General features: G+C 46.6%; 1 protein-coding gene across 1 annotated transcript; it reads left to right on the plus strand.

Annotated features, from left to right (window-relative positions):
- The first annotated feature begins 1321 nt into the window (after positions 1-1321).
- FAM83D (family with sequence similarity 83 member D) lies at positions 1322-26459 on the plus strand. The gene is made up of 4 exons (XM_023227944.2): positions 1322-1920; positions 14916-15083; positions 20804-20928; positions 24701-26459. Exons 1-4 carry the CDS (start codon positions 1447-1449, stop codon positions 25680-25682), a joined length of 1749 nt encoding a protein of 582 aa, XP_023083712.2. The 5' UTR covers positions 1322-1446; the 3' UTR covers positions 25683-26459.
- The last annotated feature ends 1488 nt before the right edge of the window (positions 26460-27947 follow it).

The raw sequence follows: 27947 nt of genomic DNA on the forward strand, positions 1-27947 counted from the left end.
GCCACATCTGAGATTTTATGCTGCAAAAGTAAGAAGAGAGATGGGGAGCTTTAGAGGAATGTAGGGTCAAAAGAGGGTTGTTTTAAGGTGAAAAATATTTCAGCATGCGTGTAGGTTGATAGAAATGAATCAGTAAAGAGGGAAGCTGATGTTCCAGGAGAAAGAAGGAGGTTGCTGGAGTGATGCTGGTGAGTAGTAAAGGGGCTGGAAGTGCCCAGGCAGAGGGGTTGGGGTTGGATGGGCACAGGCGCAGTTCATCAATGCCCAGTATATGGGCAGAGATGCAGACAGGAAGGTAGACTAGACGGGCGCACGTGGACATTCCCTTCTCACTGCTTCTGTGTTCTTGGTGACATAGGAGGCAAGCTGTCAGAGAGGAAAAGGTAGAAAGAATGAGGGAAATGTGGCCTACCAGGCAGTTTTTTGGTTTTGTTTTGTTTTGTTTTTGATGGAGTTTCGCTCTTGTCGCCCAGGCTGGAGTGCAGTGGTGTGATCTGGACTCACTGCAACCTCCTCTTCCCACATTCAAGTGATTCTCCTGCCTCAGCCTCCCGAGCATCTGGGATTACAGGCATACATCAAGATGCCCGGCGAATTTTCGTATTTTTAGTAGAGACGGGGTTTCACCGTGTTGGTCAGGCTGGTCTCAAACTCCTGACTTCAGGTAATCCGCCCTCCTAGGCCTCCTAAAGTGCTGGGATTACAGGTGTGAGCCACTGTGCGCCCGGCCTCCTAGCAGGTAGTCTTACAGATTATGAATTGAAAACATGACCAGTCAGTAAGCATGGTTATGCTCTTTTTGTTTTTTTCTCCAGCCCTGTAGGGCTGCCGGGGTGCAGGTGCAAAGTAGGATATAACCAGGGTTGGTTGGAGTTTTACAAGGCAAAAACCGATGAAATGGGAGAAGACTACCCGAGGGTGTAATCAAAGGAGCGGTCCTAATATGATAAGCCGGTATTTTTTAAATGAATGAATACATGGTTAAAGGCAAGGGATAACGGCGATATGGTTGGCCATGCCAAAGCTCTGAGAGCCTAGGAGCAGCGTGGCCAACGTGTCTGGAAGCTGGCATCTGCCTCTCCTCACTGCCTAGGCCTAACTGTCCCTGGCCTTGTATGGCCGCGCTGTGGGGTGGCCGGCAGGGGGCGCCCTGGGATGGCCAGGAGCCCGGCTCTCCCGGCTCTGTCCCTGCTCTGCGGCCCGCCTCGTCCCTGCAAGTTTAAATTCCGCTTAGCAACCCAGCATCGCAGCCAATAACGCATGAGGGGGCGGAACTGTAGAGGCTTACGCCCCGCCTCGCTCCGCTATTGGAAGGAATGCAGCCAATGGGAGAGTGGAGGCGGGGAGGTGCGGCCAATGGCGCGGGTCTGTTTGATTCAAAGGTTTCCTATAAAGTGGGCCTACAGGTTGGTTCTTGTCTGAGGGTTGTGGCGTCCGTGTACCGCTATGGCTCTGCTGTCCGAGGGCCTGGACGAACTGCCGGCTGCCTGCCTGTCTCCGTGCGGGCCGCCCAACCCGGCCGAGCTGTTCAGCGAGTCACGGCGCCTGGCTCTGGAGGAGCTGGTGGCCGGCGGCCCCGAAGCCTTCGCGGCCTTCCTGCGACGCGAGCGCCTGGCTCGCTTCCTGAACCCCGATGAGGTGCAAGCCATCCTGCGCGCGGCGGAGAGGCCGGGAGAGGAGGGCGCGGCGGCGGCCGAGGACTCATTCGGCTCCTCGCATGACTGCTCGTCGGGCACCTACTTCCCCGAGCAGTCGGACCTGGAGCCGCCGCTGCTGGAGCTCGGCTGGCCCGCCTTCTACCAGGGCGCCTACCGCGGCGCCACGCGCGTCGAGGCGCACTTCCAGCCCCGCGGCGCGGGCGAGGGCGGCCCCTACGGCTGCAAGGACGCTCTGCGCCAGCAGCTCCGCTCTGCGCGAGAGGTGAGCGGCCCTCCCGGGCCCTGGGTCGCACGGGAGACCCCCTTCAAGAATGGGAAATTGAGGCCTGCTGAGAGCACAGGCCGGGGCAACTACCTCCTCAGCTCCCTACCGGAAGCGCGGGCCACGGGGTCCCAGGGTCCCCGACTCACACCCCACTCTGCGTGTCTTCCCCGGATCCCCCGGGCCGCTCCTGGTGGCAGGGGATAGTGGGGAAGCCTCGGTTCCCAAGGATAAGAATTGTGTCCGGGTTCCATCTCCTAACGTTCATATCCCTGAAGGAGGGACCAGAAGTACTCCCAGCTCCAAATTTCAGTTGAAATCAAACTTGGAAAATTGCCGATTTCCCCGGCTGTCAGCCAACGCTAGATCCCACTTTCAGGAGCTTCTTAGGAGACTCATTACCAAAGAACTTACCTAGGGAAGGTTCCAGGAAGGTGGTCTCCAGAGACAACTACGGGGCATTAGGAATCAATTATTATTGCTAATTACTTTCACGCATTTTATGTTGTAAAAAGCAGATAAACACAAGTGGCAAAGTGAGACCCCTGCCGCTTTTTCTTTCTTGTCTTTTTTTTTTTTTTTTCTTTGAGACAGAGTCTCGCCCTTTTGCCCAGGCTGGAGTGAAGTGGCGGGAACTCAGTTCACTTCAACCTCCGTCCCCCGGGTTTAAGTGATTCTCCTGCCTCAGCCTCCCAAGTAGCTCGGATTACAGGCGCCTGCCACCACGCCCGGCTAGTTTTTGTATTTTTAGTAGAGACGGGGTTTCACCATGTTGGCCAAGCTGGTCTCGAACTCCTGACCTCAGGTGATCCACCCGCCTCGGCCTCCCAAAGTGCTAGGATTAAGGCGTGAGCCACTGCGCCCGGCCCCCCTGCCGTTTTTTCTACTGCCAGAGACTGGAGGGGAAATTTGCCGCTGTGAATGAAAGGGGCAAGGAGTTTTCCATAGACTGGGTCTGTGCCAGATTGCAGTGGTCTCCTAAAATGCAGGTACATTTGCATTAGATCGGCCTCTGTATTCATAGTGGGTTTTGGTCCTACTGTCTGACTCAGTATGGCATGGTCATGGGCGCGGTGGAGGTCTTGTCTGCTTGGCAGCCTCGATGAAGCTGCAGGAGGGTGCTGGGGATCAAGGAGGAAGAAGGCAGCCTGCATGTGGGTGTGGCAGATACAGTATGGTGGCAGACACCTTGGTCTGGAACCATGGTCAGGTTGCTTGCTGACTGGCAGTGCCCGGCTTCCTGGCTGTCTGCCTGTGCCAGGGACATGGCAGATAAAGCCCCAGCCATGGTAAGACTTGTGAGGGCTGGTACATGAGTGTGTCTGACTGTGGGTGAAGATACCAGTGCATTGTCAGGTTGACATGTCCAAGTCCAAGCCCCACCTCTCACCAATATTCTTAATGTTCTTTCCCTGACTGGTGGCGTTGCAGTGGTAGTGGATACAGTGACCTAGTGCCTTGCTTTTGAGGGAGTAGTTGTGGGCTGCAGCTAGGCTTTTACCAGCCCTGAGGTGCTTTGGGTGGGCTGAGGGTTTTTTGATGCAGCAGACATTTTCCTTGCAGGTTCAGTGAGAAGATTAAAAAGATGGAAAAGGCAGACTTGGGTAGGTATGCATTCCCAAAGCTCACCTCCAGTAAAACTTGAGCACTTGGAACCTGAAAAATGTAAAGAACTGGTCTATATAGGGAAAGCTGTGGATTGTTCTAGTCTTTTGCCCATCCCAAAATTTTAGTGATAGCAAAGGGGCACTGGAACCAGAGGCCAGAGGGAAATTAAACTCACGTGCTGGCCTGAGGAGGAGATGGAGCCAGGAGCTCAGACTCTCCCTCATCCCGCGGGCATTTTGTAATACTGACATTTCCAGATAGAACCTGCTGCCCTAGTCTAGCTACCCACAGTTCCCTCTGAGATGCTATATTTGGAATCTGGGCAGTTTTAACTGAGAAAGTTACCTTTAAATCAGATGAGTATTGGCTGGGCATGGTGGCTCAAGCCTGTAATCCCAGCACTTTGGGAGGCTGAGGTGGACGGATCACGAGGTCAGGGGTTCGAGACCAGTCTGGCCAACATGGTGAAACCCCGTCTCTACTAAAAATACAAAAATTAGCAGGGCGTGGTGGCACGCACCTGTAATCCCAGTTACTCGGGAGGCTGAGGCAGGAGAATTGCTTGAACCTGGGAGGTGGAGGTTGCAGTGAGCCGAGATTGTGCCATTGGACTCCAGCTCTGGGCAACAGAGCAAGACTCCGTCTTGGGAAAAAAAAAATCCAATGAGTATTTTCAGTGGGTCGAATAGATGCCAAATTATTTGCTTACTCATTGCCTGCTGTGTATCAGACACTACCAGGCCTGGGGCCACAGAAGGCATCAACCTTGCCAACACTTGAGGGTGGACAGTGTGCTGATGGGAAGCAGTGAGGAGTCTGCTACAGGTACTGCGGAAAGGGCTGAAGAAAGAAAGTCTGTGGAGTGGCAGCAACATCAGAGCTGGTTTGGGCTTGCCAGACCTAGGGTATGGGGGCTGGCCCACAGGTGTTTAAGGAACTGGAATGTTTGGGGGCAGCCAAATTCCCCATAGCAGGTTAGTGGTAGGAGAGGAAGCTGGGGTAAGGGATGCTGAAATGAGTTGGGTTTGAGACAGTGCTGAATTTGAGGTCCCAGAGGCTCTTTTGTTTAAAAAAAAAAAAAAAAAGCCAGGCATGGTATCATGTGCCTGTAGTCCCAGCTACTCAGGAGGCTGAGGCAGGAGGATCGGTTGAGTCTAGGAATTCGAGGCTGTAGTGCACTATGACCATGCTGTGAATGGCTACTGTGCTCCAGCCTGGGCAACGTGGGGATACCCGGTCTCTTTTAAAAAAAAAAGTAATGCTTTCTATTTGCTAGGCACTGTTCTAAGTAATCCCAAGGAAGGTGCGATTATCATCTTCATTTTACAGCTGATAGAACTGAGGCATAGAGAAGTTAAGTAGCCCGAAAGTCATGCAGCTAGAGATGAAGGACCGTGTACTCAAATTGAGGCACAGAATGTCTGAACCACTGTTAACAACCACACTCGCTGTGGAGGATTCAGGAGCCTGTGCTCGGGTGGGGAGAGGTGACAGAGAGCAGATCTAGTGGTTGGCTAAGTGCTACCACTGTTTAAGGGCATGCATTGTGAACAAGGGAGTGGCTGTGTCACCTCGACCACATCCTTTGAAGTCTAGTACCTGTGACAGCGAGGACCATAAAGATGTAGGTCTCAGACTGCTTTCAGGATGAAATGAGAAGCTGTTCTGCATCTGTGTTCTGATGCCAAATGTACCTAATGGTGATATGATTGAGCATTTAGAATGGGTCAGTTTCTGTGCTAAACCCTTGACCTAAGTTACCTCATTTAACTCTCCAAACCCTGTGAGGAGGCCACAATTAAGAAAAGCCTGGGCACAGAGAAGTTAAGTAACTTGCCCAAGATCACACGGTTAGCATGGGACAGAGCTGGGCTCAAGCCCAAGTCTGTCTAGTTCTGGCTCTGAAGCTCACATGTCTTTTTTCGTTATTGTTGTTATTTATTTTTTTTAAGACAGAGTCTTGCTCTGTCACCCACGCTGGAGTGCAGTGGCATGATTTCAGCTCACTGCAACCTCCACCTCCTGGATTCAAGTGATTCTCCTGACACAGCCTCCCGAGCAGCTGGGATTACAGAAGCACACCACCAAGCCCAGCTAAATTTTGTAGGGTTTTTTTTTTTTTTTTTTGGAGACAGAGTTGCTCTTGTTGCCCAGGCTGGAGTGCAGTGGCACAGTCTCGGCTCACTGTAACCTCTGCCTCCCAGGTTCAAGCGATTCTCCTACCTCAGCCTCCCAAGTAGCTGGGATTACAGGCGCCTGCCACTAATTTTTGTATTTTTAGTAGAGACGGGGTTTCACCATGTTGGCCAGGCTGGTCTTGACCTTGTGATCCACCCGCCTCAGCCTCCCAAAGTGCTGGGATTACAGGCGTGAGCCACTGTGCCCGACCACTGAAGCCCACACTCCTAATCGCTACTGCACACAGCCTCCCTGCCATGAGGAAGGATTGGAGCTTTGTTAGTTTTCAACAGGCTGAAGGTTTGTAACAGTTGAAGATTGGGACTTTTTAATTTCCATGTTGCATATTCAATAAACAGGAAAATGACAGTGACTAGACCTGTCCTTTTCAGGAAGAAAACGAGGTGGTCAGTTTTTAGAGGAGGAGGCATTAAGGCTGGCAGAGAACCTCCTCAACCCATCAAGTGGGGAAGGTGCTTCATGATGCCAGAAAAATATAGGTCTCTGGGTTTAGGATTTGTAAACTAGAGTGCGTTTTCCTCTCCCTGGGAAAGATAGAGCCAGATAGATACTTCTGGTACCTGGAGCAGAGGGATCTATGGGAATCTTTTGGTGGGTGAATGAAGGAACTTTGAATGCCACGTGAAGGGTCCCACTTAACCCCAGAGGTTGGGGCCAGGCTGCAGTAGAGCAGGGTCAGAGCTCAGTGTTTGCTGGTGCAGCTTTATTTGCCTTCACTAAGGTGGTCACCTTGCATCTTCGGGAATGTCTCTGGAAGGAGCCAGAATATGAAGCTCCTTGACCAGACTATAGGCACAGGAAGCCAGGGTTACTTGGTAAATGGCAGGGCCTAATCCTGGCTTTGCAACCTAAATGGCTGATTCTGGCCTAGGTTTTATCCAGCAGCTCTCTGACCACACAGAATTACTCAGTGTGTCTGATACATAAAAGGTGCTCAGTAAATACTGTAGGGGCCTATTATGTGCAGCTTTGCTCATACAGCTACATGCTTTGAGGAGAAATAAAGGGCGGGGGGAAGGGAGTGGGAGGTAGGAAGAAAAGTAGTTCAGGTAATTCTGTCTGTCTTTCTACTCAGCAAGTATTTGTCCCTGGGTGGCTGTGTCTGGGGGTTGTGAATCTGCCAGCCCCTTCCTTGACACTGTTTCTATATACCTTTCAAAGTGTGGGCATTCTGCCACACTAAATGAGGTACAGTGTTTAAAGACAAATAGTTTGGCCATGTGTGGTGGCTCATGCCTGTAATCCCAGTGTTTTGGGAGGTCGAGGCTGGAGAATTTCTTGAGGTCAGGAGTTTGAGACCAGTCTGGGCAACATAGTGAGATCCCATCTCTACAAAAAGTTAAAAAATTAGCTGGGTGTGGTGGCATGTGCCTGTAGTTCCAGCCACTCAGGAGGCTGAGGCAGGAGGATTACTTGAGCCCAGGAGTTGGAGGCTATAGTAAGCTATGATCTTACTTAAGCCACTGCACTCCAGCTTAGGTGACAGAGCAAGACCCTGTTTCTAAAAAATAAATAAAAACTCAATTATGTGTAGCATGGCTTAAATACAAGCTGGCTGCTTACCAGGTGCTTAGGCGAGCTTCACCAAAACTGGAAGAAATACTGCTTTGAACCTTTTGAGAACCCATATGTTTGCTTCCTAAGGAAGTTTTTGGATAATCTTGAACTATGCAGGATATTTTCCCCACGTACTTGCTCTAGGTCCACCCCTCCACCACTGTATCTATTGATGACTCATTCAGCTTTTTGCCTCTGTTGCTATGTGAACTGGGATTTGGCTGGGCTGTGGCCCCTTGCCTGGAAGGGTTATGTAGTGTCATTTTGGTGATGTGCTCATGAATTGGCTGTCCGGCTATTCCTGGTTTGTTGAATGGGAGTTCAGAGGCAAAGCTGGTACCACCAGGAGGTTCCAATTCCTCAGAGTCACCTTTCTTACCAGTGCCTATTCCCTATGCTCTTTTGTTCCAAAGAGGCCCCTTTTGCTATGACCTCACCCTCGGGCATCCTTTTGATAACCCGAGCGTTAGTAGTGGGGATCATTGCATTCCCAGAGAGCCCTGCCAGGAGGAGTAGCAGCTAAGGAATCTGTTGGGGGCCCCTGGCATGTACTTGGATGTATCTGAATTAAGGCTTTCCTGTTCTTGCATAACTTTCCTCTGCATTACAGTAGAGCCTGTGTGGTGTTTCTGTTCCAAATGCTCGTGTCAGCCCCAAGCAGGGCTTCTCACCCTCAGCACTATTGACCTTTTGGGTTGGATAATTCTTTGTCCTGAGGGTCTGTCCTGTGCATTGTAGGATGTTGAGTAGCATCCATGGCCCCCATTCACTCGATGCCAATAGTATCCCTCACCCCAGGTAGTCACGATATTCAGTGTCTCCAGAGGGGGTAATAGGGAGTTACTGATGAATGGGCACAGAGTTTCTGTTTGGGGCTATGAAAAAGTTTTAGAAACAGATAGCCTGGGCGTGGTGGCTCACGCTTGTAATCCCAGCACTTTGGGAGGCTGAAGTGGGTGGATCACGAGGTCAGGAGTTTGAGACCAGCACAGCCAAGATGGTGAAACCCATCTCTACTAAAAATACAAAAATTAGCCGGGCATGGTTTCAGGTACCTGTAATCCCAGCTGCTCGGGAGGCTGAGGCAGAGAATTGCTTGAACTTGGGTTGCGGAGGTTGTAATGAGTTGAGATTGCTCCACTGCACTCCAGCCTGGGCAAACTCTGTCTCAAAAAAAAAGAAAAAAAGAAAAGAAAAAGAAACAGATAGTAGTGATGGTTGTGAATGTAATTATTGCCACTACGTTGTACACTTAAAAATTATTAAGATGGCAAACTTATCTATTTTACCATGATAAAAAATGTCTCCAGACATTGCTAAATGCCCTCTGGGGGCAAAATCGCCCCCAGTTGTGAACTAACTGACATATCTTTGAACGTGTGCAGATCTTTGGTGGAATTCCAAGCATGTTGTACACCTGACCACACTTTATGACTCTGGGAGGGAAGGGAAGGAAACTGAGGTGCAGTGAGAAGGGGTGATCGGTACGAACTTCCTGCTTCACACAGAGGAAGAAGAGCTGGAATGAGAACTGGAATGACTGGCCCTGAGGGGCCTCTTGGGGCTGCACATGTGCCTGGTCAGAGCCGAGACCTGCCCATTGAGTGTGTATGAATCACTGACTTTGAAGAGCTGGAAGGGGCCTTGTTTCAAGGACACTGAGACTCAGATGGAATGGCTTGTCCAGCGATAGTGACAGAATTGGGACTAAGAATATGAGTAGCTGCCATTTGAGGGCTTTCCATATGCTAGGAACTGCCAATAAACACCATGAGGTAGGTAGTCTCAATCATCCGTGGTGAGCTTGAGTCCATGCACTTCCTGGGCTAAGCTACTGAGCCTTTAGTGTTCGTTCTAAGCTCCCAATCATGTGAAGAATTGCCCATTAAACTTGTTTGGAATGATATAAAATACTGAGTGTAGTACTTTTCTTTTTTTTTTTTTTTTTTTTTTGAGACAGAGTCTCGCTCTGTCGCCCAGGCTGGAGTGTGGTGGCCGGATCTCAGCTCACTGCAAGCTCTGCCTCCCGGGTTTATGCCATTCTGCTGCCTCAGCCTCCCGAGTAGCTGGGACTACAGGCGCCCGCCACCTCGCCCGGCTAATTTTTTTTATTTTTTAGTAGAGACGGGGTTTCACCGGGTTAGCCAGGACGGTCTTGATCTCCTGACCTTGTGATCCGCCCGTCTCGGACTCCCAAAGTGCTGGGATTACAGGCTTGAGCCACCGGGCCTGGCCGAGTGTAGTACTTTTCTTAGATGACTGCAGAGTCACACAGACCTGGGTTGAAATTCCAGCCCTTGTACTTGCTTAAGTTTGTAACCTTGAATAAGTTACCTAACCTCTTCAAGCTTTGGCTTTCTCATCTATAGATTGGGGATGATAGGTAATGGGGTTTTGAAATCTCTAGATAGCACTTTTGAGCTTTTGTGCAAGAAGGCAAGCAGAAAAGAGTTCAGTTCTACTTGGCAAGTGACATAAACAGGGTCTGTGACCTTCCCAGAGACCAAGAAGGCCATCATGATGTCTGCTGTTCAACTACATAGGTTCCCAAGTCCCTTGGTACAAATCAGGAGGGGATAGGAAGAAGGACTGAGAAAGATAGCTTGTGATTTGTCACCTGAGATGATGTGCACAGCTGCAGTTGCTCCAGATATGGCTGGAGAAGTGCAGGAAGAGTGGGGTGCTGCATTAGGCCCCTGATCAGCTGGATGCATCCTCCTCACATCTCCTGTTGTAACTGACTTGCACTGGGTTGCAAATTGCAAATGGGTGTTGATCCTGGAAGGGACTCTTGAAAGTCACCACTCTCATGACTTTCTAGCCCTTAGAGAGTGGGTGGGCTCCACATAGCACAGACTGGGAGAGTGCCATGACTGTGGGCACTTGATGTGCAAGGGCTGCCTGCCTTCCAGGCATGCCTTTGTCCTTCGCACATTATGCCTCCAGGAGTGGGAGCAGTGGCCAATTTCCACATCAGTATTCAAGTCCAGGTGTATTTCTGGGCCCACAGGATGCAGCATGAGCACCAGACACCTAGGAGATGCATCCCGGCTTGGAAAGCAGGACTCGGCCGGTTAGTGGATGAGTCCAGGTCATTGCTCAGCTCGGTGAACAGAGTGTCCCTTCAGTCTAGCCCCAGGTCTAATTCAGCTACGCAGGAATTGGTTGCATGAGGGCTGGGACGCAGGAATAGGGGGATGGGGATGGGGATTTGAAGGAAGACCTCCCTACTGATTGCTTCTACAGTAGGACTGTGCACTTTTCCTCCGTAAAAGATAAGTACTTTTGACTGGGCATGGTGGCTCATGCCTGGAATCTCTGCACTTTGGAAGGCCAAGGTGGGTGGATCACTTAAGCTCAGAAGTTGGAGACCATCCTGGGTAACATGGTGAGATTCTATGGCTACAAAAATTAGCCAGGTGGGGTGGCATGTGCCTGTAGTCACAGCTACTTGGAAGGCTGATGTGGGAGGATTGCTTGTGCTTCGGAGGGGGAGGTTGCAGTGAGCTGAGATCACACCACTGCACTCCATCCTGGGCGATGGGGTGAAACTTCGTTTCCAAAAACAAAAAATAGATGAATACTTTTAAGAGTTCTGCTTTAGTAACAAAGGAGGGGATGCTGGGTATAGGGGGAGTCAGGGAAAGAAAAACCTCCATCAACTCTACCCGCCCTGAGGGTGTTAAGGACTAGTGTTCAAATCCAACACGCAGGAAAGGGTGAGGCTTTAAAACCAAACGGTGGAACAAATAGCAAATTAGGTATTTACTCACCTTATAACAAAGGTGTTGCACAATTGTTTTGTTAAGTGGTGAATCAAAATTCAGCTTGGTGGTGGCTTGTGCTGTGGGCCCCTGGGCCCATGCCTCTGCCTCCAGCAGGTCTCTAATCCAGCAGCTGGGATGGGTTTTTCTGGTCTTTGTTTCCAGAAGCACTGAGGATACGTGTCCATTGGTCACTCTGTTACCCCTGGCTTGTCTCCTGTCTCATTAGACTGCATTCCCGAGGACAGGGATTGACACTAGATCCTCAGTGCTCAATACCTGCCTGCCTCGATTGGGTCCACCCTGAAGATTTGAAAGAAGAGTGGGAAATCAGAGAGGCAAGCAGGTGTGTGCGTTTTCCTCTTTAGCTTTCTCCTGTGAGTGCTACTCTCATTCTTACACCGGCATATTCCAGACCTCTTTCTGAAGGTTTTACTGCCACCTCAAAATTCGTTTCGAAGCCCACCCCTCACTCTTGCTTCTTGTCTTGTGTTTCCTGTTTCCTTGTATCTGAATATCCCTCTCCCTGTCATCCTCAGCCCTTGTCGCCCACTGCTGGGCTCTCCCATGGCTTCCTTCCCTCTTCTGCAACCTCATTGCTTCTTGCCTGCCACTGATTTTCCTTCTTCCCTCATCTGCAACCCTCATTGCTTCTGCCATGTCACTGATTTTTCTTCATTTGGTCTCTAGTCCTCCTAAACATTTATTGAAGTTGCTTAACCTAAAGAATATCCATGTGACTGACGTGTTGTAGGTCCTGTGTTGGAGGAGGTGGGGCCAGACTCTGACCTATACCAGTCTCTTCTGGCATCAGTTTCTCCCATCCTGTTGGATTTTTCACTTTGAACTCATTACTCTTATACAGGCAATGTGGGGAAGTTTGAAACTGATTCCTCGGTTGGCATTCAGGGCCTTCTGTGATCTTGCTCATTCATCCATCTTTTCCAGTTGTGTCCCGTGACTCCCTTTCATACATGCTGTACGTTCCAGCTAGACTGGTACATACCCCATCATTCTCTCCCTCTTCCTTTGTCATCATATGGCTTCCTGTGGGAATGCCTTCTCCTCCCTTCACTTCTCCCATGCCGTCGTCCAAATATCCTTGTGATTCAGCTCAAATGCCATCTCCTCCAGGAAGCCTTCCCTGCTCTTACCTGGTAAGCATTTGAGTACCTATAGTGCCTATAGTCCACCACTGGAGGAGACACCTTGTTTTTGTTTTGTTTTGTTTTGTTTTGTTTTTTGAGATGGAGTCTTGCTCTGTTGCCCAGGCTGGAGTGCAATGGTGTGATCTCGGCTCACTGTAACCTTCACCTCCTGGGTTCAAGTGATTCTTGTACCTCAGCCTTCCTAGTAGCTGGGATGACAGGTGCATGACACCATGCTCAGCTAATTTTTTGTATTTTTAGTAGAGACAGGGTTTTACCATGTTGGCCAGGATGGTCTCAAACTCCTGACCTCAGGTAATCCACCCACCTCGGCCTCCCGAAGCACTGGGATTATAGGCATGAGCCACCATGCCCAGTCCCCTTAGTTTAATTGCTTAGGCTATATATATCATTTTGCCTCTCTGCATCCTGTGTCCTCTCCTTGAGGTAAGTTGGGTCTATGTCAAATTCCTCATAGACATCTTTCTGCCTAGTGCAGTGTGCAGCCCACGGTGGGCTCTGAGGAGGTCTTGGCTGCATAATAGCACCCGTTTCCTGCCTTGCCCTCCTGTGCTAAGCCCTTTCCATGCTTTATTTCACTTAATCCTCACAGCAGCCCTTTGACCCAGATGCTATTAATTGTATCCTCCCGAGGAGGAAACTGAGGCTCAGAGAGATTAAGCCACTTACCCAAGGTCACACAGCTGGTAGGTAGTAGAGCTGGGTTCTATGCCCAGATCTTTTGTCTTTAATCCCTGCTGTATGACCCGAATGAGTAGGATGAATAGGACTGTCAAAATAGGATGTGTAAAGCCAGTGGAGAATACAAACTTCAGAGGATGCCATGAGTTCAGAAAGAATGTTTCTTGTTTTTTAAATCACTGTGTTCAGTGGGTTTCAGCCCTGTTCTTTACCAAGAATAGCCCATAGCTTACAGCATCATTAAAAGGGGTGGGGAGGGAAAGGCAGCAGGAGAGTAACTGGTCTTCTCGACCCCCTCACAGCAGTGACTTCCCAGGAACTGGCATTTCAAGGTCTCACATCCTATCAGACCAGGCCCTGGAGTGTTGGAGAAAGACAGCCAAATTGCCTTTTTGTCTCTTCCTTCCTTCTTTAGTTCCCCAAATTCTTAAGGAGTAGTGACTGTCATGTACTGTCCTGAGTCCTCTGGGACCACAGAAATGAATCAATCCCATTCAAGAGCCTTTGCTGCAGTAGAAGGAGTGAGACCCATAAATGAATAATCCTAACTTTCAGAAGAAGAGTTAATGTGATTCTGAGAGACAGGCTTTTACTGTTGAAATGGGGAGGAAGGAGAAACCCATATAGCTCCAGACTACAGAAGAGCTCCCAAGCCTTGGTTTCCTTAGTTAACACCCCCGGCTTCTGACTCAGTTTGTCAGGACCTGTTTCTAAGCCTGGATGTTTGGACACCCCCACTGCCTTGCCAGGAGTTTGCTGAGGACCTTGGTTTTAAGCCTGCAAAGGGTGTGATTAGAGGCATTGTGGCTGGAGCAGCCTGTCTTTAAAAGAGCGAGGAAAGCTGAGCAGTGTCTCCCTGTGTTGAACTGTCTGGACAGCTCCAGCTCGGGACTGGTAAAGTGAATAAATGAGCAGATACTAAGGGATCCTTTGTACCTTGTACTTTATGTAACATAGTCATTTAATTCTCGATACTACCCTATTTTGCAGCTAAGGAAACAGACATTTGAAATAGCTGTAATTTGCCCAAGAATGCGTGGCTAAAAGGTGGCTCTTAATTGTAGTCTGATGCTAGGTGTGGAAAATCACTTGGGAGGCATGAATGGAGCCACGTTGTTGGGGAGAAGAAAGGCCTACTCTGAGCTTAAGGGCAGAATCCTTAGGAAGTATTTCCCTGTTCTTTGCTGTGGGCTTGCACTGTGGACAATGCCAAAGAACTGCAGAGAGAGCCTTTTACTGAGGAGAAGCCAGTGCGGTGGAAGCCATTTGGTTAGAACCTGCCCAACAGACAGCTGATCAGGCCTGGCTGGTGGAAAGAACAGAATGTTAACAAATGTGGTATGCAGTAGGAGGGAAGCAGAAGATGGGAGAATCCATGGGCCTGCTTTGGTTGCTTTCAAGTCATGAGTTGGTGGTGAATGGGGCAGGCCTTAAAAAAGTCAGAGATTAAGATTCAAAACCAGACAATAATTTAAAAAATAGATTTCAAGAATGCTACCCCCCAGAAGGGCCCTCAGAGAGAATGTAAGATTTTATTTACTTGTTTAACAGACAGCAAACTGAATCCTGCTGGGGAAATCTACAAGCCAAAGATAACAGTGTGTTACCCACAGAACCAGACAGCTTGCTGATCTGAATTAAGCCTGTAAGACAGGGGTTTAGTGGAGGAATAGAAGGTGAATGGAGCAGATTCATAAGAGAGCAAGGCAGTGGATTGATCTGTATTTTTGAGAAACCTGCCAGCATGGACAGTTTAGCTGGGAGTATTAGCTCCTAGTGACAGCATGGAGTGTTAGCTAGGCCAAGTCAAGATTTGTAGGATACGGGGCCCAGGTGTCTTTGGAGGTGCAAAAGAGTCTATGGTGAGGGGAGCACCAATATTGCAGAAGCAGGAGGGAAGGATAACTGTTGGACAGGGATCATTTCCCAGTTCTGACTGGAGTCCAGAGTCCAGGCAGCATGCTGTAAGGTGGTGTCCTATAAGCTGACCATGTGCTCTTCCCCGTTTCCCCTGTAGGTGATTGCAGTGGTAATGGATGTGTTCACAGACATCGACATCTTCAGAGACCTTCAAGAAATATGCAGGAAACAGGGAGTCGCTGTGTATATCCTTCTGGACCAGGCTCTCCTCTCTCAGTTTTTGGATATGTGCATGGATCTGAAAGTTCATCCTGAACAGGAAAAGGTTTGTGGTACACTATATCCAGTTTCACCACAGTCAACGAATGTGACTAAGCATCCATGATCTACAAGGTGGTTGGTGGCAGTGTCCCTGTTTACAAGGAAGGGACTGAGGATATGAGCAAAGTCATTTGCCTGGTCTTACAGAAAATGGACAGTACCTGTGACCTGGCAATTCTCCTAGGTGTCTACCCAAGAGAAATGAAAATATAGGCCTCCACAAAAATTTGTGTATGAGTTTTATAGAAGCATTATTCATAAAGTCAAAGAGTGGAAACAATCCAATGCCCATCAACTGATAAGTGGATAAATGATATGTTGTCTATTTATACAATAGTGTACTATTCAACCATAAAAAGGAATGAAGTGCTGATACATGCTACAGCATGGATGAACTTGCAAACGTGCTAAGTGAAGGAAGCCAGTCGCAAAAGACCACATATGATATTATTCCATTAAGTCAGAATAGGGAAATCTATAGAGACATCGATTAGTGGTTGCCTAGGGCTGGGGAGGTGGAGGGAAGGATGGGGTTATTGCTAACTGATGAGAATGTCCTAAAATTGACTAATGTTGATGGTGGTTGCATATATCTGTGGATATACTAAAAACTACAGAATTTGTGTTAATTGTATGATCTGTGAATTAGATCTCAATTAAGCTGTTGAAAGAAATGTTAGGATTCAAGACCTTGGCCTCTCCCCTGTACTGTCCTGCCTCTTCAATAGAGCCTGGACCAGCTCCCTTGTTGAAGGCCCGAAGGCCACCCTGGAAGCTGCTGCTTTTGACAGTAGTTCCAGGAGTCTGCCCTTTTAATCACAGCAACCAGTATTTGTTGAGCTCCCACTCTGTATTTGGCCCTGCTCCATGCTTTTTTTTTCTGAGACAGAGTCTTACTCTGTCACCAAGGTGGCAGTGCAGTGGCACAATCTAGCCTCACTGCACCATCCCTCTCCCAGGTTCAAGCGATTGTCCTGCCTCAGTCTCCCAAGTGGCTGGGATTACAGGTGTGCACCACCCCACCTGACTAATTTTTGTATTTTTAGTAGAGATAGGGTTTTGCCATGTTGTCCAAGCTGGTCTTGAACTCCTACCTCAGGTGATCTGCCTGCCTCGGCCTCCCAAAGTGCTGGGATTACAGGTATTAGGCCCCACCCCCAGTCTGCTCTGTGCTTTTAACAGATGTTATGTAACTGAATCCTGGCAGCAGCCCTATCAGGTAAGTGGCATCTGTGTTTCAGATCAGGAAATAGTGACATAGAGAACCCAAGTGTCCACAACTGGGGTCTGCCTCCTCCTATGTCTGCCTCCAACCCCAGTGTCTGTAATCACTATCACATGCTGCTGCTGTTCATTTCTCATTATTGTAAAATTAGATTTTATGTCTATTTCTCTGATTCTAAAAATAATCTAAGTGTTTCAATGGAAGTCTATACAACATAGATAGCTTGGTCACTTTCATGGAAAGAAGCAAGAAAAATTGTCATATTTATTACAGAATTTGTTTTTGTTCTGTTTTGTTTTTTTGAGATGGAATTTCACACTTGTTGCCCAGGCTGGAGTGCAATGGCACGATCTCAGCTCACTGCAATCTCTGCGTCCCGGGTTCAAGCAATTCTTCTGCCTCAACCTCCTGAGTAGCTGGGATTATAGGTGCTCGCCACCACGCCCAGCTAATTTTTTGTATTTTTAATAGAGACGGGGTTTTACCATGTTGGTCAGGCTGGTCTCAAACTCCTGACCTCAAGTGATCCACCTGCCTCGGCCTCCCAAATTGCTGGGATTACAGGCGTGACCCACCATGCCTGGCCCAGAATTTGTTTTTTGAAAATTAAGCAACCCATCGCTTCTCAGCCTTTTGGCTAAGATCAAGTGTAAAAATTAGGCAACTTAACCTGTGAGCTTCAGAACTTTATTTGTTCATCACCTATCTGAGCATCTATTATGCACCGGGTACTAGATATAAAGCAGTCAGCAAAACGAATTTAGTCTTTGATACTGTAAGTTATTGCCTAAGAGACTCTAACTTACCACCTTGTTATTACCAAGCAATTTGATTTACAGAATTCAGATTCTCCCACAGAGTTCTTGTTGATTGCCTCATGATAAAGACAGGATTGGGGTTTATTTTTTTTTTTGAGACGGAGTCTCGCTCTGTTGCCCAGGCTGGAGTGCAGTGGCGCGATCTGGGCTCACTGCAAGCTCCGCCTCCCAGGTTCACGCCATTCTCCTGCCTCAGCCTCCCGAGTAGCTGGGACTACAGGTGCCCACCACCTTGCCCGACTGGTTTTTTGTATTTTTTTTAGTAGAGACAGGGTTTCACCGTGTTAGCCAGGATGGTCTCGATCTCCTGACCTCGTGATCCGCCCGTCTCGGCCTCCCAAAGTGCTGGGATTACAGGCTTGAGCCACCACGCCCGGCCTAGGGTTGGGGTTTAGAGACCAATTGAGATGAGACAGCCATGTAACCCAACAGGTGGTTAGAAAATGAGGCCAGGTGGACCCAAGGAAGATACACTTTGGCATGGAAAAGAGCATTATCATCTAGCCAGGTGAAGAAATTGAAGGTGTCAGTGTTTAATTTCAAGGCGCTCTTTCTATAATTAAAGCTGTGCATTAGCAGAGAAATCACAGAATTGTTCTGGCCACAACTTTGATCAAGTGATTTTCTCTGATTTATCTACTAGACAGAAATCTATGAGCAGGTACCGGTTCAGGTGCCTACTGTTGGTTGCTGCCTTCATAGGTGTCCAGATCCTCTGTAGGGGTATTTAAGAAGGCCTATTTCTCTGGCTTCCCGAGTTTTTGTGGTCTTACTCCTTCCTGGGGAAGCACTGTCTTCCCTGGTTGCTTGTGTCTCCTGTGCCTGTCTGTGCTAGTGAATTTGTGCCCTTGCCATATGGGGGCTGATTTCCCCATGCTTTGCCTCTGTAGCTGGTTCAGAATGTTGGCTTGTGCTGTCTGTAGGAACTTGGTCACACATTGATGTGCAGGCACTCACAAGTGCTTTGGCCACGATCACAGAGGCATGTACAACATGCAGATGTGTGTCAAAGGGAAAGATACACAAAACCACACCTAATCTGCCCATAATGGTATGTTTTATGCTTATTATATGTTGATCCTTTAAGACTTGGCTCAGGGGTCATCACCTCCTCCAGGAAGCTCTCCTCCCACCAAGTCCAGGTGTATCTCTATGACATTCCCTAGTTGTCTTTTTTTTTTTTTTTTTTTTGAAATAATTTAAGATTTATAAAGAAGTTACAAAAATAATATAAGAAATTCCTGAATACTCTTAGTCCAAGTTCTCCACATGTTAACATCTTACAAACCTTAGTACAAATAACAAAATCAGGAAATAAACTTGATATCAATACTATCTAATTTACAAAGTTATACATTTCCTGGTCATTCCACTAATGCCCTTTTTCTGGTCCAGGATCCAATCCAGTCTAGGATCATACCTTACATTTAGTTGTCAAGTCTCCTGCATATCATTTAATCTGGAACTGTTTCTCCATCTTTCTTTGTCTTTTAGGGTCTTGACCCCCCCCCCCCCCCCACCTCCGCTGCCCCCCCTCCACTTTTTTTTTTTTTTTTTTTTAAAGAAATGAGGTCTCACTATATTGCCTAGGCTGGTCTTGAACTCCTGGACTCAACTGATCCCCTTGAATCAATCCAAGTAGCTGGAACGATAGACATTTGCCACTGTGCCCGGCTGGGTCTTGACACCTTTAAAGAATACTAGCTAGCAGGGCATGGTGGCTCACGCCTGTAATCCAAGCACTTTGGGAGGCTGAGGTGGGCGGATCACCTGAGGTCAGGAGTTTGAGACCAGCTTGGCCAACATGGTGAAACCCCGTCTCTACTAAAAATACACAAAAATTAACTGGGCTTGGTGGCAGGTGCCTGTAGTCCCAGCTACTTGGGATGCTGAGGCAGGAGAATCACTTGAACCTGGGAGATGGAGGTTGCAGTGAGCCGAGATCATGCCACTGCACTCCAGCCTGGGCAACAGAGTCAGACTCCACCTCAGGAAAAAAAAAAAAAAAACTAGCCAATTTTTTGTAGAATTTGGGTTTGTCTGATGTTTTCTCAAAGTTAAATTCAGATTACGCATTTGATAAGAAGACCACAGAAGTGGTATTATGTCTTGCCATAGTTTTGTTTTGTGTTTTATTTTTAGCTTATTTTGAATATTGATAGATTAACGGAAGTTGCAAAGATTGCACAGAAAAGTTTCATGTACCCTTCACCCAGTTTCCCCAAATGTTACATCTTATGTAACTTATGGTACAATGTCAAAACCTGGAAATTGACATTGGTACAATGTGTGTATACAGCTTTGTGCCATGTTGTCATCATGCATGCACATCCAGACAGCAGTTTCCAAAACCACAAAGATCTCCCTCCTCCTTCTCCTTTATATAGTCACATCACTCTCCTCTCTTTAACCCCTAGCAACCACTAATTTGTTCTCTATTTCTATAATTTTGTCATTTACAGTCTATTATATAAATGGAATTATACAGTATGTAACTTTCAAGATTGGCTTTTTTCCCCTCATCACAGTGCTTTTGAAATCCATCCAAGTTGTGCATGTATCAACAGTTTGTTCCTTTTCATTGCTGAGTATTTATGGTATCTTATACCATTCAGCCACTGAAGGACATTTGGATAGTTTCCAGTTTTTGTCTGTTATGAATAAAGTTGCTGTGAACATGTGTAGAGGTTTTGTGTGGATATAGGTTTTCATTTCTCTGGATGCTGTTACGTGTTATTGTAGTTTCTAAATCATTCAATTAGTTTCTCTCTCTTATTCTAGTCCTTGAAGGTAAGGAGCATGCCTTACATCTCTGTTGTCTCAGGGCTTGGCACATAGTAGGGGCTCTCTATGTTTATGGAATCAATGAGTCAAACAAAAATCTTACACATTTAATTTAAATGTGTAAGATTTCTAATGATATAGAGCCACTGGTCTGCTCCAGAGAATGCAAATTGTTGTAGTATTTTGTATGCCATTGTTTATACATTTATGTGTGTCATTTTACAGGAATAATTATGCATACATGTGCAATATATCGCCCCAGCATACCACCACCAGTGTACCTTTTTGGTAATTATGTATTTGTAGGAGATGTGACATTGCTCGTTAAGCCACATGTGATATGAGTGTTTCTGCCTCAGCAGGCCTGTACTAGAGAACGCCTATCCTGTGTTCCTCTTCTCCATACCCATTATGGTGTTGAGGGTGAGTGAGGATGGACTGGTACTCTGACATGATGCCATTAAACAAACAGGTTGGAGGAAAATCAGCTTAGCTTCTTTCAGATTTTGTTAAAATATTCTTTATTACTGGCGTGTTTTCTTTGATGATTTTATCCCACACGTTTTGCTTCAGAATCATTTCTCGAATTCTGTTGTTTAGTATCCCAAAAAGGTTAGAAAAGAAGGCATACACACATGAACTAAGGGTCTCAAAAGTAAATATAAGAAAAGAACAGATGAGAAGAAGGACCAAATGTAGACGTAACATCACTTGAGGCTTGAGAACTGTCTGGCTAGTGTACCGTGTGTACTGTCACTAAATGGTAACCTGAAGCCACGCATCTGCCAATAATTATATCTGGGAATTGTAAACTCAGCCTTTTTGTCCTAATCATTTGCTCAACGGATGAGTATTGCTGAATTGTTCGTTTATATTTCTCCCACTCCCCACCAACAGTTGATGACAGTTCGGACTATCACAGGAAATATCTACTATGCAAGGTCAGGAACTAAAATTATTGGGAAGGTTCACGAAAAGTTCACGTTGATTGATGGCATCCGCGTGGCAACAGGCTCCTACAGGTACGTTTCTAACCCGTCCAAGGCTTATTAATCTAAACTCTTAAGAAGAAGCATGTCATGTAAAGGTAAAAGCCTTTTCCTCTCAATGGGAGCCTGTATGGCCACGCATTCTGATATGCACGCATCTGTGTATACGAGCTGGTTATCAAAGCCTCCTGTTAGAGGCAGTTTGGGTGGGGGTCACCTCCCCGTCTTGTAGTCCATAGATTAAAATGCAGAAGTTGAACTTGTATTGAGACAACACAGTCAGCAAGTCCTAGATTTCAAGCCTTGATCCAGGTCTACAGGGGATGAATTGGGGGTTAACAGCAACACACAATCTGGAATCCTGGTTCCTTAGGGCTCTGGACCTAGCTTGCCCTGGTCACTCGAAGGTAGGGGCAGTTGCAGGCATCTCCATTAGTGTTGAAGGCAGAGCCAGAGCTGTCAGTTGTCAGCTTTAGACTCAAATCCTGTATGTTGCTTCAAGCCTTGTAATTTAGCACTTTAGTCTAGAAAATACTGATTATGTTTCTGACCCACCTTTGAAGTCTCACATTGGCAATGGCATCTTAAGGTAGAGAGCAGGGAGGTTGAAGAGAGGGTGGGGATAATGAGTGGTTTACATCAGTCTCTAGAATTTGTGCCATTTTTACGTATGTGGCTCCAATGGTTGTATGTTTTGCTGCCTCTGCAGTAGATTGTCTAATGGTTTGCATGAGGTGTGTCTGTAGAATTTTAAAAAGAGGCCGGGCGCGGTGGCTGAAGCCTGTAATCCCAGCACTTTGGGAGGCCGAGACAGGCGGATCACGAGGTCAGGAGATCAAGACCATCCTGGTGAACACGGTGAAACCCCATCTCTACTAAAAAATACAAAAAACTAGCCGGGCGAGGTGGTGGGCGCCTGTAGTCCCAGCTACTCAGGAGGCTGAGGCAGGAGAATGGCGTGAACCCGGGAGGCGGAGCCTGCAGTGAGCCGAGATCCAGCCACTGCACTCCAGCCTGGGCGACAGAGTGAGACTCCATCTCAAAAAAAAAAAAAAAGAATTGTAAAAAGAAAACCCCATTTTTGAAGAAACATACAACCCTGAGTGATAATTACGTGTCAGCCCTGGATAAAGGTAGAAATGTGAAGACTTGTGGAAGATGAAGCAGTAAGATCAAGAAAATTTTGACACCTTTTTAAACAATACTCATTGCTCAGAATAAAATTTGAACTTTCTTCACCAAAGAGGCTGTTGGAAAAAACAAATACGAACTCTTTTTCTTGGAATTTCCTTTTGTGAGAAGTTTATTAAAAAAAAAATTTTTTTTTAACCCAAGTAGGATTTATCTATATTAACCAAACTTAACTACAAGTGGTTTTTGGCTGTTCTAAAATATAAAAACTACCCTCTTCAAATGAAATTGATGACAATGATAGCTTCCATTTGTTGAGGACGTTTTATAATCTTGGTGTTGGATAGGTGTTTTATTTACATTATCTCATCGAAGGCTTTTTTTTTTTTTTTTTTTGAGATAAAGAGTCTTGCTCTGTTGCTCAGGCTAGAGTGCAGTGGCACCATCTTAGCTCACTGCAACCTCTGCCTCTCAGGTTCAAGTGATTCCTGTGCCTCAGCCTCCCGAGTAGCTGGGACTACAGCCATGCCACCATGACTGGCTACTTTTTGTATTTTTAGTAGAGATAGTGTTTCACCGTGTTGGCCAGGATGGTCTCAGACTCCCGACCTCAAGTGATCCGCTGGCCTTGGCCTCCCACAGTGCTGGGGTTACAGGTGTGAGCCACTGCGCCTGGCCTCATTGAAGGCTTTCAAAAGAATCTTCCTTCTCAGGCTTTGAAGGCAGTTTTCAGGGGGACTTTGCATTAGCCAGATTTTTGGTTACAGGAGACAGAGTTGACTGTGTTTTATGATCTCTATTTGAAACCTATTTCCGGTACAAATACCACCATTAGTGGGGTGATGGCGAGTGTCAGCTAACTCTCAAACTTACTGACTTGAAGAACTTGGATGGAAGCATAGGAAGTTACAGTTGGTTTTCAGTTCACCTTGACCTAGGACCCACACACTGATCAGAACACTGTCACCTGGTTCTGATGTTTTCTTTTTTTTTTTTTTTTTTTTTGAGACAGAGTCTTGCTTTGTTGCCCAGGCTGGAGTGTAGTTGCACAATCTCGGCTCACTGCCAGCTCCGCCTCCTGGGTTCACACCATTCTCCTGCCTCAGCCTCCTGAGTAGCTGGGACTACAGGTGCCCGCCACCATGCCCGGCTAGTTTTTTTTGTGTGTATTTTTAGTAGAGACTGGGTTTCACCGTGTTAGCCAGGATGGTCTCGATCTCCTGACCTCGTGATCCGCCTGCCTCGGCCTCCCAAAGTGCTAGGATTACAGGCGTAAGCCACCGCACCCAGCCAGATCCTGGCTTTCTTACATGGTCTTTAGTAGCTGTCTCCCAAAGGGTAAAACTCTGTCACTCAGAATTGCTATCAATCCCTTCTGTCAGAATCCATTTGACAAAGAAAAAAGAAATCTCTAAAAAATTACTTGGCTCGGGTGGGATTACATGGCCAATCTGAATGAATCCCTGCATCCAAGGGAATAGGATACTCTGGCCAGTCTGGACCATATGCCTGCCCCCATTGTGGTTGGAGAGAGTATGATAATGAAAGCTTTCTGGGGTACAGGTGGGTGCGAGTTCTGCTAGCAGACAAGGGAGGCTGGACAGGCAAGGGCACATGGCCACTAATCAGCTCTAACATGTTTTGAGCCATGGTGTTTTGTGAAAATGGCAGCATAGCCCCATGACTGTGGGTCCTCCACTGTTAGTGAGGAAGACTGCTTTAACAGCCACAAGGACAAGCTTGAGGGCAGGAAGGCATGTTACCACTCAAACAGTAGCAAAGAGCAGGGCATTAGCAATTCACAGGGCCTGGGGCCTGATCTGGGGTCCATTAGTAGCTCCCCACTGTGATAATCCCTTTATCTGGTTTCCTTACCTTTAAAATGGGGGTGCTGGCCTAGTTTTCTTACCTTTAAAATGGGGATGCTGGCCTAAATACTTACAAGCCCTGCTTCTTCTTTTTAATTAATTAATTAATTTATTTTTTGACACGGAGCCTCACTCTGTCATAGAGTGTGCAGTGGCACGACCTCGGCTCACCGCAACCTCTGCCTCCTGGGATCAAGCAATTCTCCCACCTCAGCCTCCTGAGTAGCTAGAATTAAAGGCATGCACCACCACGCCTGGCTAGTTTTTTGTGTGTTTTTACTGGAGACAGGGTTTCCCCATGTTGACCAGGTTTGTCTCGAATTCCTGACTTCAAGGGATCTGCCTGCTTTGGCCTCTCAAAGTGCTGGGATTACAATCGTGATGGCCCCCTTTCTAGTTTTTAAAAAACTCTGAGGCAAGGACCAGGTGAGGTGGCTCATGCCTGTAATCCTAGCACTTTGGAAGGCTGAGGTGGGAGGACTGCTTGAGCCCAGGAGTTCAAGACCAGTCTGAGCAATATAGCAAGACCCCATCTCAAAAAAAAAAAAAAAAAAAAAATCCCTCTGAGGCTGAGCATTTAGTGTGTTTGTTAAACAGATGGCCTTTTTACTTTTATGGTAATACACACATATGTGTTATATATATGTTAAGGCTAGTTAAATGCATGCAAATGTTAGGTATTTTATCACCAAAGTTGTGACCCTTATGTGGTTAAGATACCTGTGCTATATTATTCAGATGGACAGTGAGTAAACCAAAATTGCTCATCCTTACCAGCTGCTGTTTGTTTCTTTTTAATCCTTAAGTTTTACATGGACAGATGGCAAATTAAACAGCAGTAACTTGGTTATTCTGTCTGGCCAAGTGGTTGAACACTTTGATCTGGAGTTCCGAATCCTGTATGCCCAGTCCAAGCCCATCAGCCCCAAACTCCTGTCTCACTTCCAGAGCAGCAACAAGTTTGATCACCTCACCGACCGAAAACCACAGTCTAAGGAGCTCACCCTGGGCAACCTGCTGCGGATGCGGCTGGCTAGGCTCTCAAGTACCCCCAGGAAGGCGGACCTGGACCCAGAGATGCCCGCAGAGGGCAAGGCAGAGCGCAAGCCCCATGGCTGTGAGTCCTCCACTGTTAGTGAGGAAGACTACTTCAACAGCCACAGGGACGAGCTCCAGAGCAGAAAGGCCATTGACGCTGCCACTCAAACAGAGCCAGGAGAGGAGATGCCAAGGCTGAGTGTGAGTGAGGTGGGAACACAAACCAGCATCACCACAGCATGTGCTGGGACGCAGACTGCAGTCACCACCAGGATAGCAAGCTCTCAAACCATGGTTTGGTCCAGGTCGACCACCACTCAGACTGACATGGATGAGAACATTCTCTTTCCTCAAGGAACTCAATCTACGGAAGGGTCACCAGTCTCAAAAATGTCTGTATCGAGATCTTCCAGTTTAAAGTCTTCCTCCTCTGTGTCTTCCCAAGGCTCTGTGGCAAGCTCCACTGGCTCTCCCGCTTCCATCAGAGCCACTGACTTCCACAATCCTGGCTATCCCACGTACCTGGGCACCCCCCACATGGAACTGTACTTGAGTGACTCACTTAGAAACTTGAACAAAGAGCGGCAATTCCACTTCGCTGGTATCAGGTCCCGGCTCAACCACATGCTGGCTATGCTGTCAAGGAGAACACTCTTTACTGAAAACCACCTTGGCCTTCATTCTGGCAATTTCAGCAGAGTTAATTTGCTTGCTATTAGAGATGTAGCACTTTATCCTTCCTATCAGTAACTGCTCTGTGTTCAGACTCCTGGTTTCTTCCAGGCTTACAGTAGACATCATCAGCTTCCTGCTTTAAAAACTATCTTATGATCCCTAATTGCCTTTCTTTTACCTTTTCTTTTACCTGACTTTGTCACCTTTGTTGTCTTTGAATTCTATAGGCTGCCTATTATTTTACATGCTTTGTTTTGTTTTTGTCATGTATGTACCAGGTATTGGTTTTATGGTTTAAACACTATGGATACAGGTTTTTGTTGTTGTTTTTTTTTTTGCACAATTTTAATAGTCATGCACTACATAATGATGTTTTGGCCAATGACAGACCACGTATATGATGGCAGTCCCGTAAGATGATAATACCGTATTTTTACTCTACCTTTTCTATGTTTAGATACAAATACCATGATGTTACAGTTGCCTACAGTATTCAGAGCAGTAACATGATGTACACGTTTGTAGCCCAGGAGCAACTGGCTATACCATACAGTCTAGGTGTGTAGTAAGTTATACCATCTAGGGTTCCGTAAGTACACTCTGTGCTGTTTGCACAAGGACGAAGTCACCTAACAACACATTTCACAGAATGTATCCCTATCATTGGGCAACACGTGACTGTATTAATCTCTTAAGAAGAATGCTTAGGTGTTCTAAGTCTAACTCAGGTGAGAGATGAAATATGTTTTGCATTTTTCTTAGGTTGTATGCTCTTCTGCTTTAAAGGTTTGAATTACCAGCATTTTTGTGATCAAAATCCTATTTAGAAAAAATAAAACTACCTTTTGTTTATCTCTTTAGAGTATCTGTGTTCTTAGCATTAAATAAATATAAACTTGTGTTTCTGTACTTTTTTCCCCCTTCTCTGACACTTTTCTCTTTAAATCTGGGAATATGTCACAAATAAATGCATCTAATAGATATGGGTATATAGGTATCTATATCTGAAGGTTTTTAAAATAGTGTCAGGGTGAGGAAGAAGTAGATGATCCAAACTATAGAAGGGAAAATAGATCCACTTAACCTTCGTTAGCGTCATGAATATTGATGTTACTGTATAGTTTGAGTGAGGAAACTGGCCAGAAATAGCAGGCCTTTGCACATGCTCTGCCTTTTCTCTTTCCAAAGAAGAAGCCTGAGCTATTTCGGTAGGTCCTTGGTACTTTGGTACTCTGTTTGTCTACCAAAGGAGGCCTTAGTGTATGTTCCTATATTCATTCCCAATATTAACTCTGGTGGCCCCATGGGCCTCATGTCATCAGCTGGGTGTATTGACAGTGATTTACAATCTAATATCCTAGAGTAGGGGCAAAAGAGGACACTGACAATTATCCAGGTTTCCTGGTCCAGTGGCAGGCAATGTAACTGGTTTCTACACCCTGCTAATCAGGATTGGTATGGCTGTGGAATCCTGTTTTTGTCTCATTCTCATGGACAGACAAAAGGGAAGAGAGTTAAATAATGGCTTCCTCCCTCTCCTGACTTAGCTACAGCAAACAAGATCTACAGCAGGGAAAGGCATCTGCCACATAAACTGCTGATGTACTTGGATCACGAGTGCCCCTACACTCACGCCTGTGCCAGGACTCCCTTAGGATGGTCAGGTTATTTAGTGGGTTAGTGCTGTAATCTGTGGCTGTAAAGCAAATGTAAGGAAATTGATCCATGTCTCCTTAGAAGCAACTCTGAGCTAAGCCTGGAGTAAACATATTGTTACTTGAAATCATCTTCCAAACTTTGGTCACTTCATATGTGTCATCTTTGATCTTTGCAGCAATGTAGCAGAGAGCTATGCAGGTTAGATAGCTGTTATTTCCAATTTTCAGATGAAACTGAGGCTCTGATTAAGTAGCATATTCAAGATGGCATGGCTTGTAAATGGTGACACAAGAATTTAAACACAGGTTTCTAGATTCTAAGTGCAGTACTCTATTATACGACTATTTCTTTTTTTTTTTTTCACCAAACTACCATTTATTTAGCTTTGTTCCCTCCCATCCAACACTGCTGATGTCTAAACAAGCATTAAAACCCGAAGCTCATTAACATCAGAGTGAGCTTCAATAAGATGAACACTACAATGATGTGCAATTACATCCTAATAATTCAATGCCCAAGAGCCCTGTAAAACTATTGCAAGGCCCAGGATTGTCACAGTATGCAAATGCACTAGGAAAATCATTACCTGTTTAGTCCCCTTCATTTTGGTGGGTTTAACATGAGAAGAATAATCCATGCTACAAGACGAGATTTCATTTTACAGCTGTAGTAACCAAGTAC

The sequence above is a fragment of the Piliocolobus tephrosceles genome, chromosome 20 (assembly GCF_002776525.5).
Source record: "Piliocolobus tephrosceles isolate RC106 chromosome 20, ASM277652v3, whole genome shotgun sequence".
In the NCBI taxonomy this organism is placed as follows: Eukaryota; Metazoa; Chordata; class Mammalia; order Primates; family Cercopithecidae; genus Piliocolobus; species Piliocolobus tephrosceles.

What these genes read in the sequence shown, in the direction of transcription:
- FAM83D (XM_023227944.2), top strand. Translation starts at nt 1,447, where the DNA reads ATGGCTCTGCTGTCCGAGGGCCTGGACGAACTGCCGGCTGCCTGCCTG. An exon ending in AGCTCCGCTCTGCGCGAGAG is followed by an intron (nt 1,921 to 14,915) that starts GTGAGCGGCCCT and finishes TTTCCCCTGTAG; the next exon opens with GTGATTGCAGTGGTAATGGA. An exon ending in TTCATCCTGAACAGGAAAAG is followed by an intron (nt 15,084 to 20,803) that starts GTTTGTGGTACA and finishes CCCCACCAACAG; the next exon opens with TTGATGACAGTTCGGACTAT.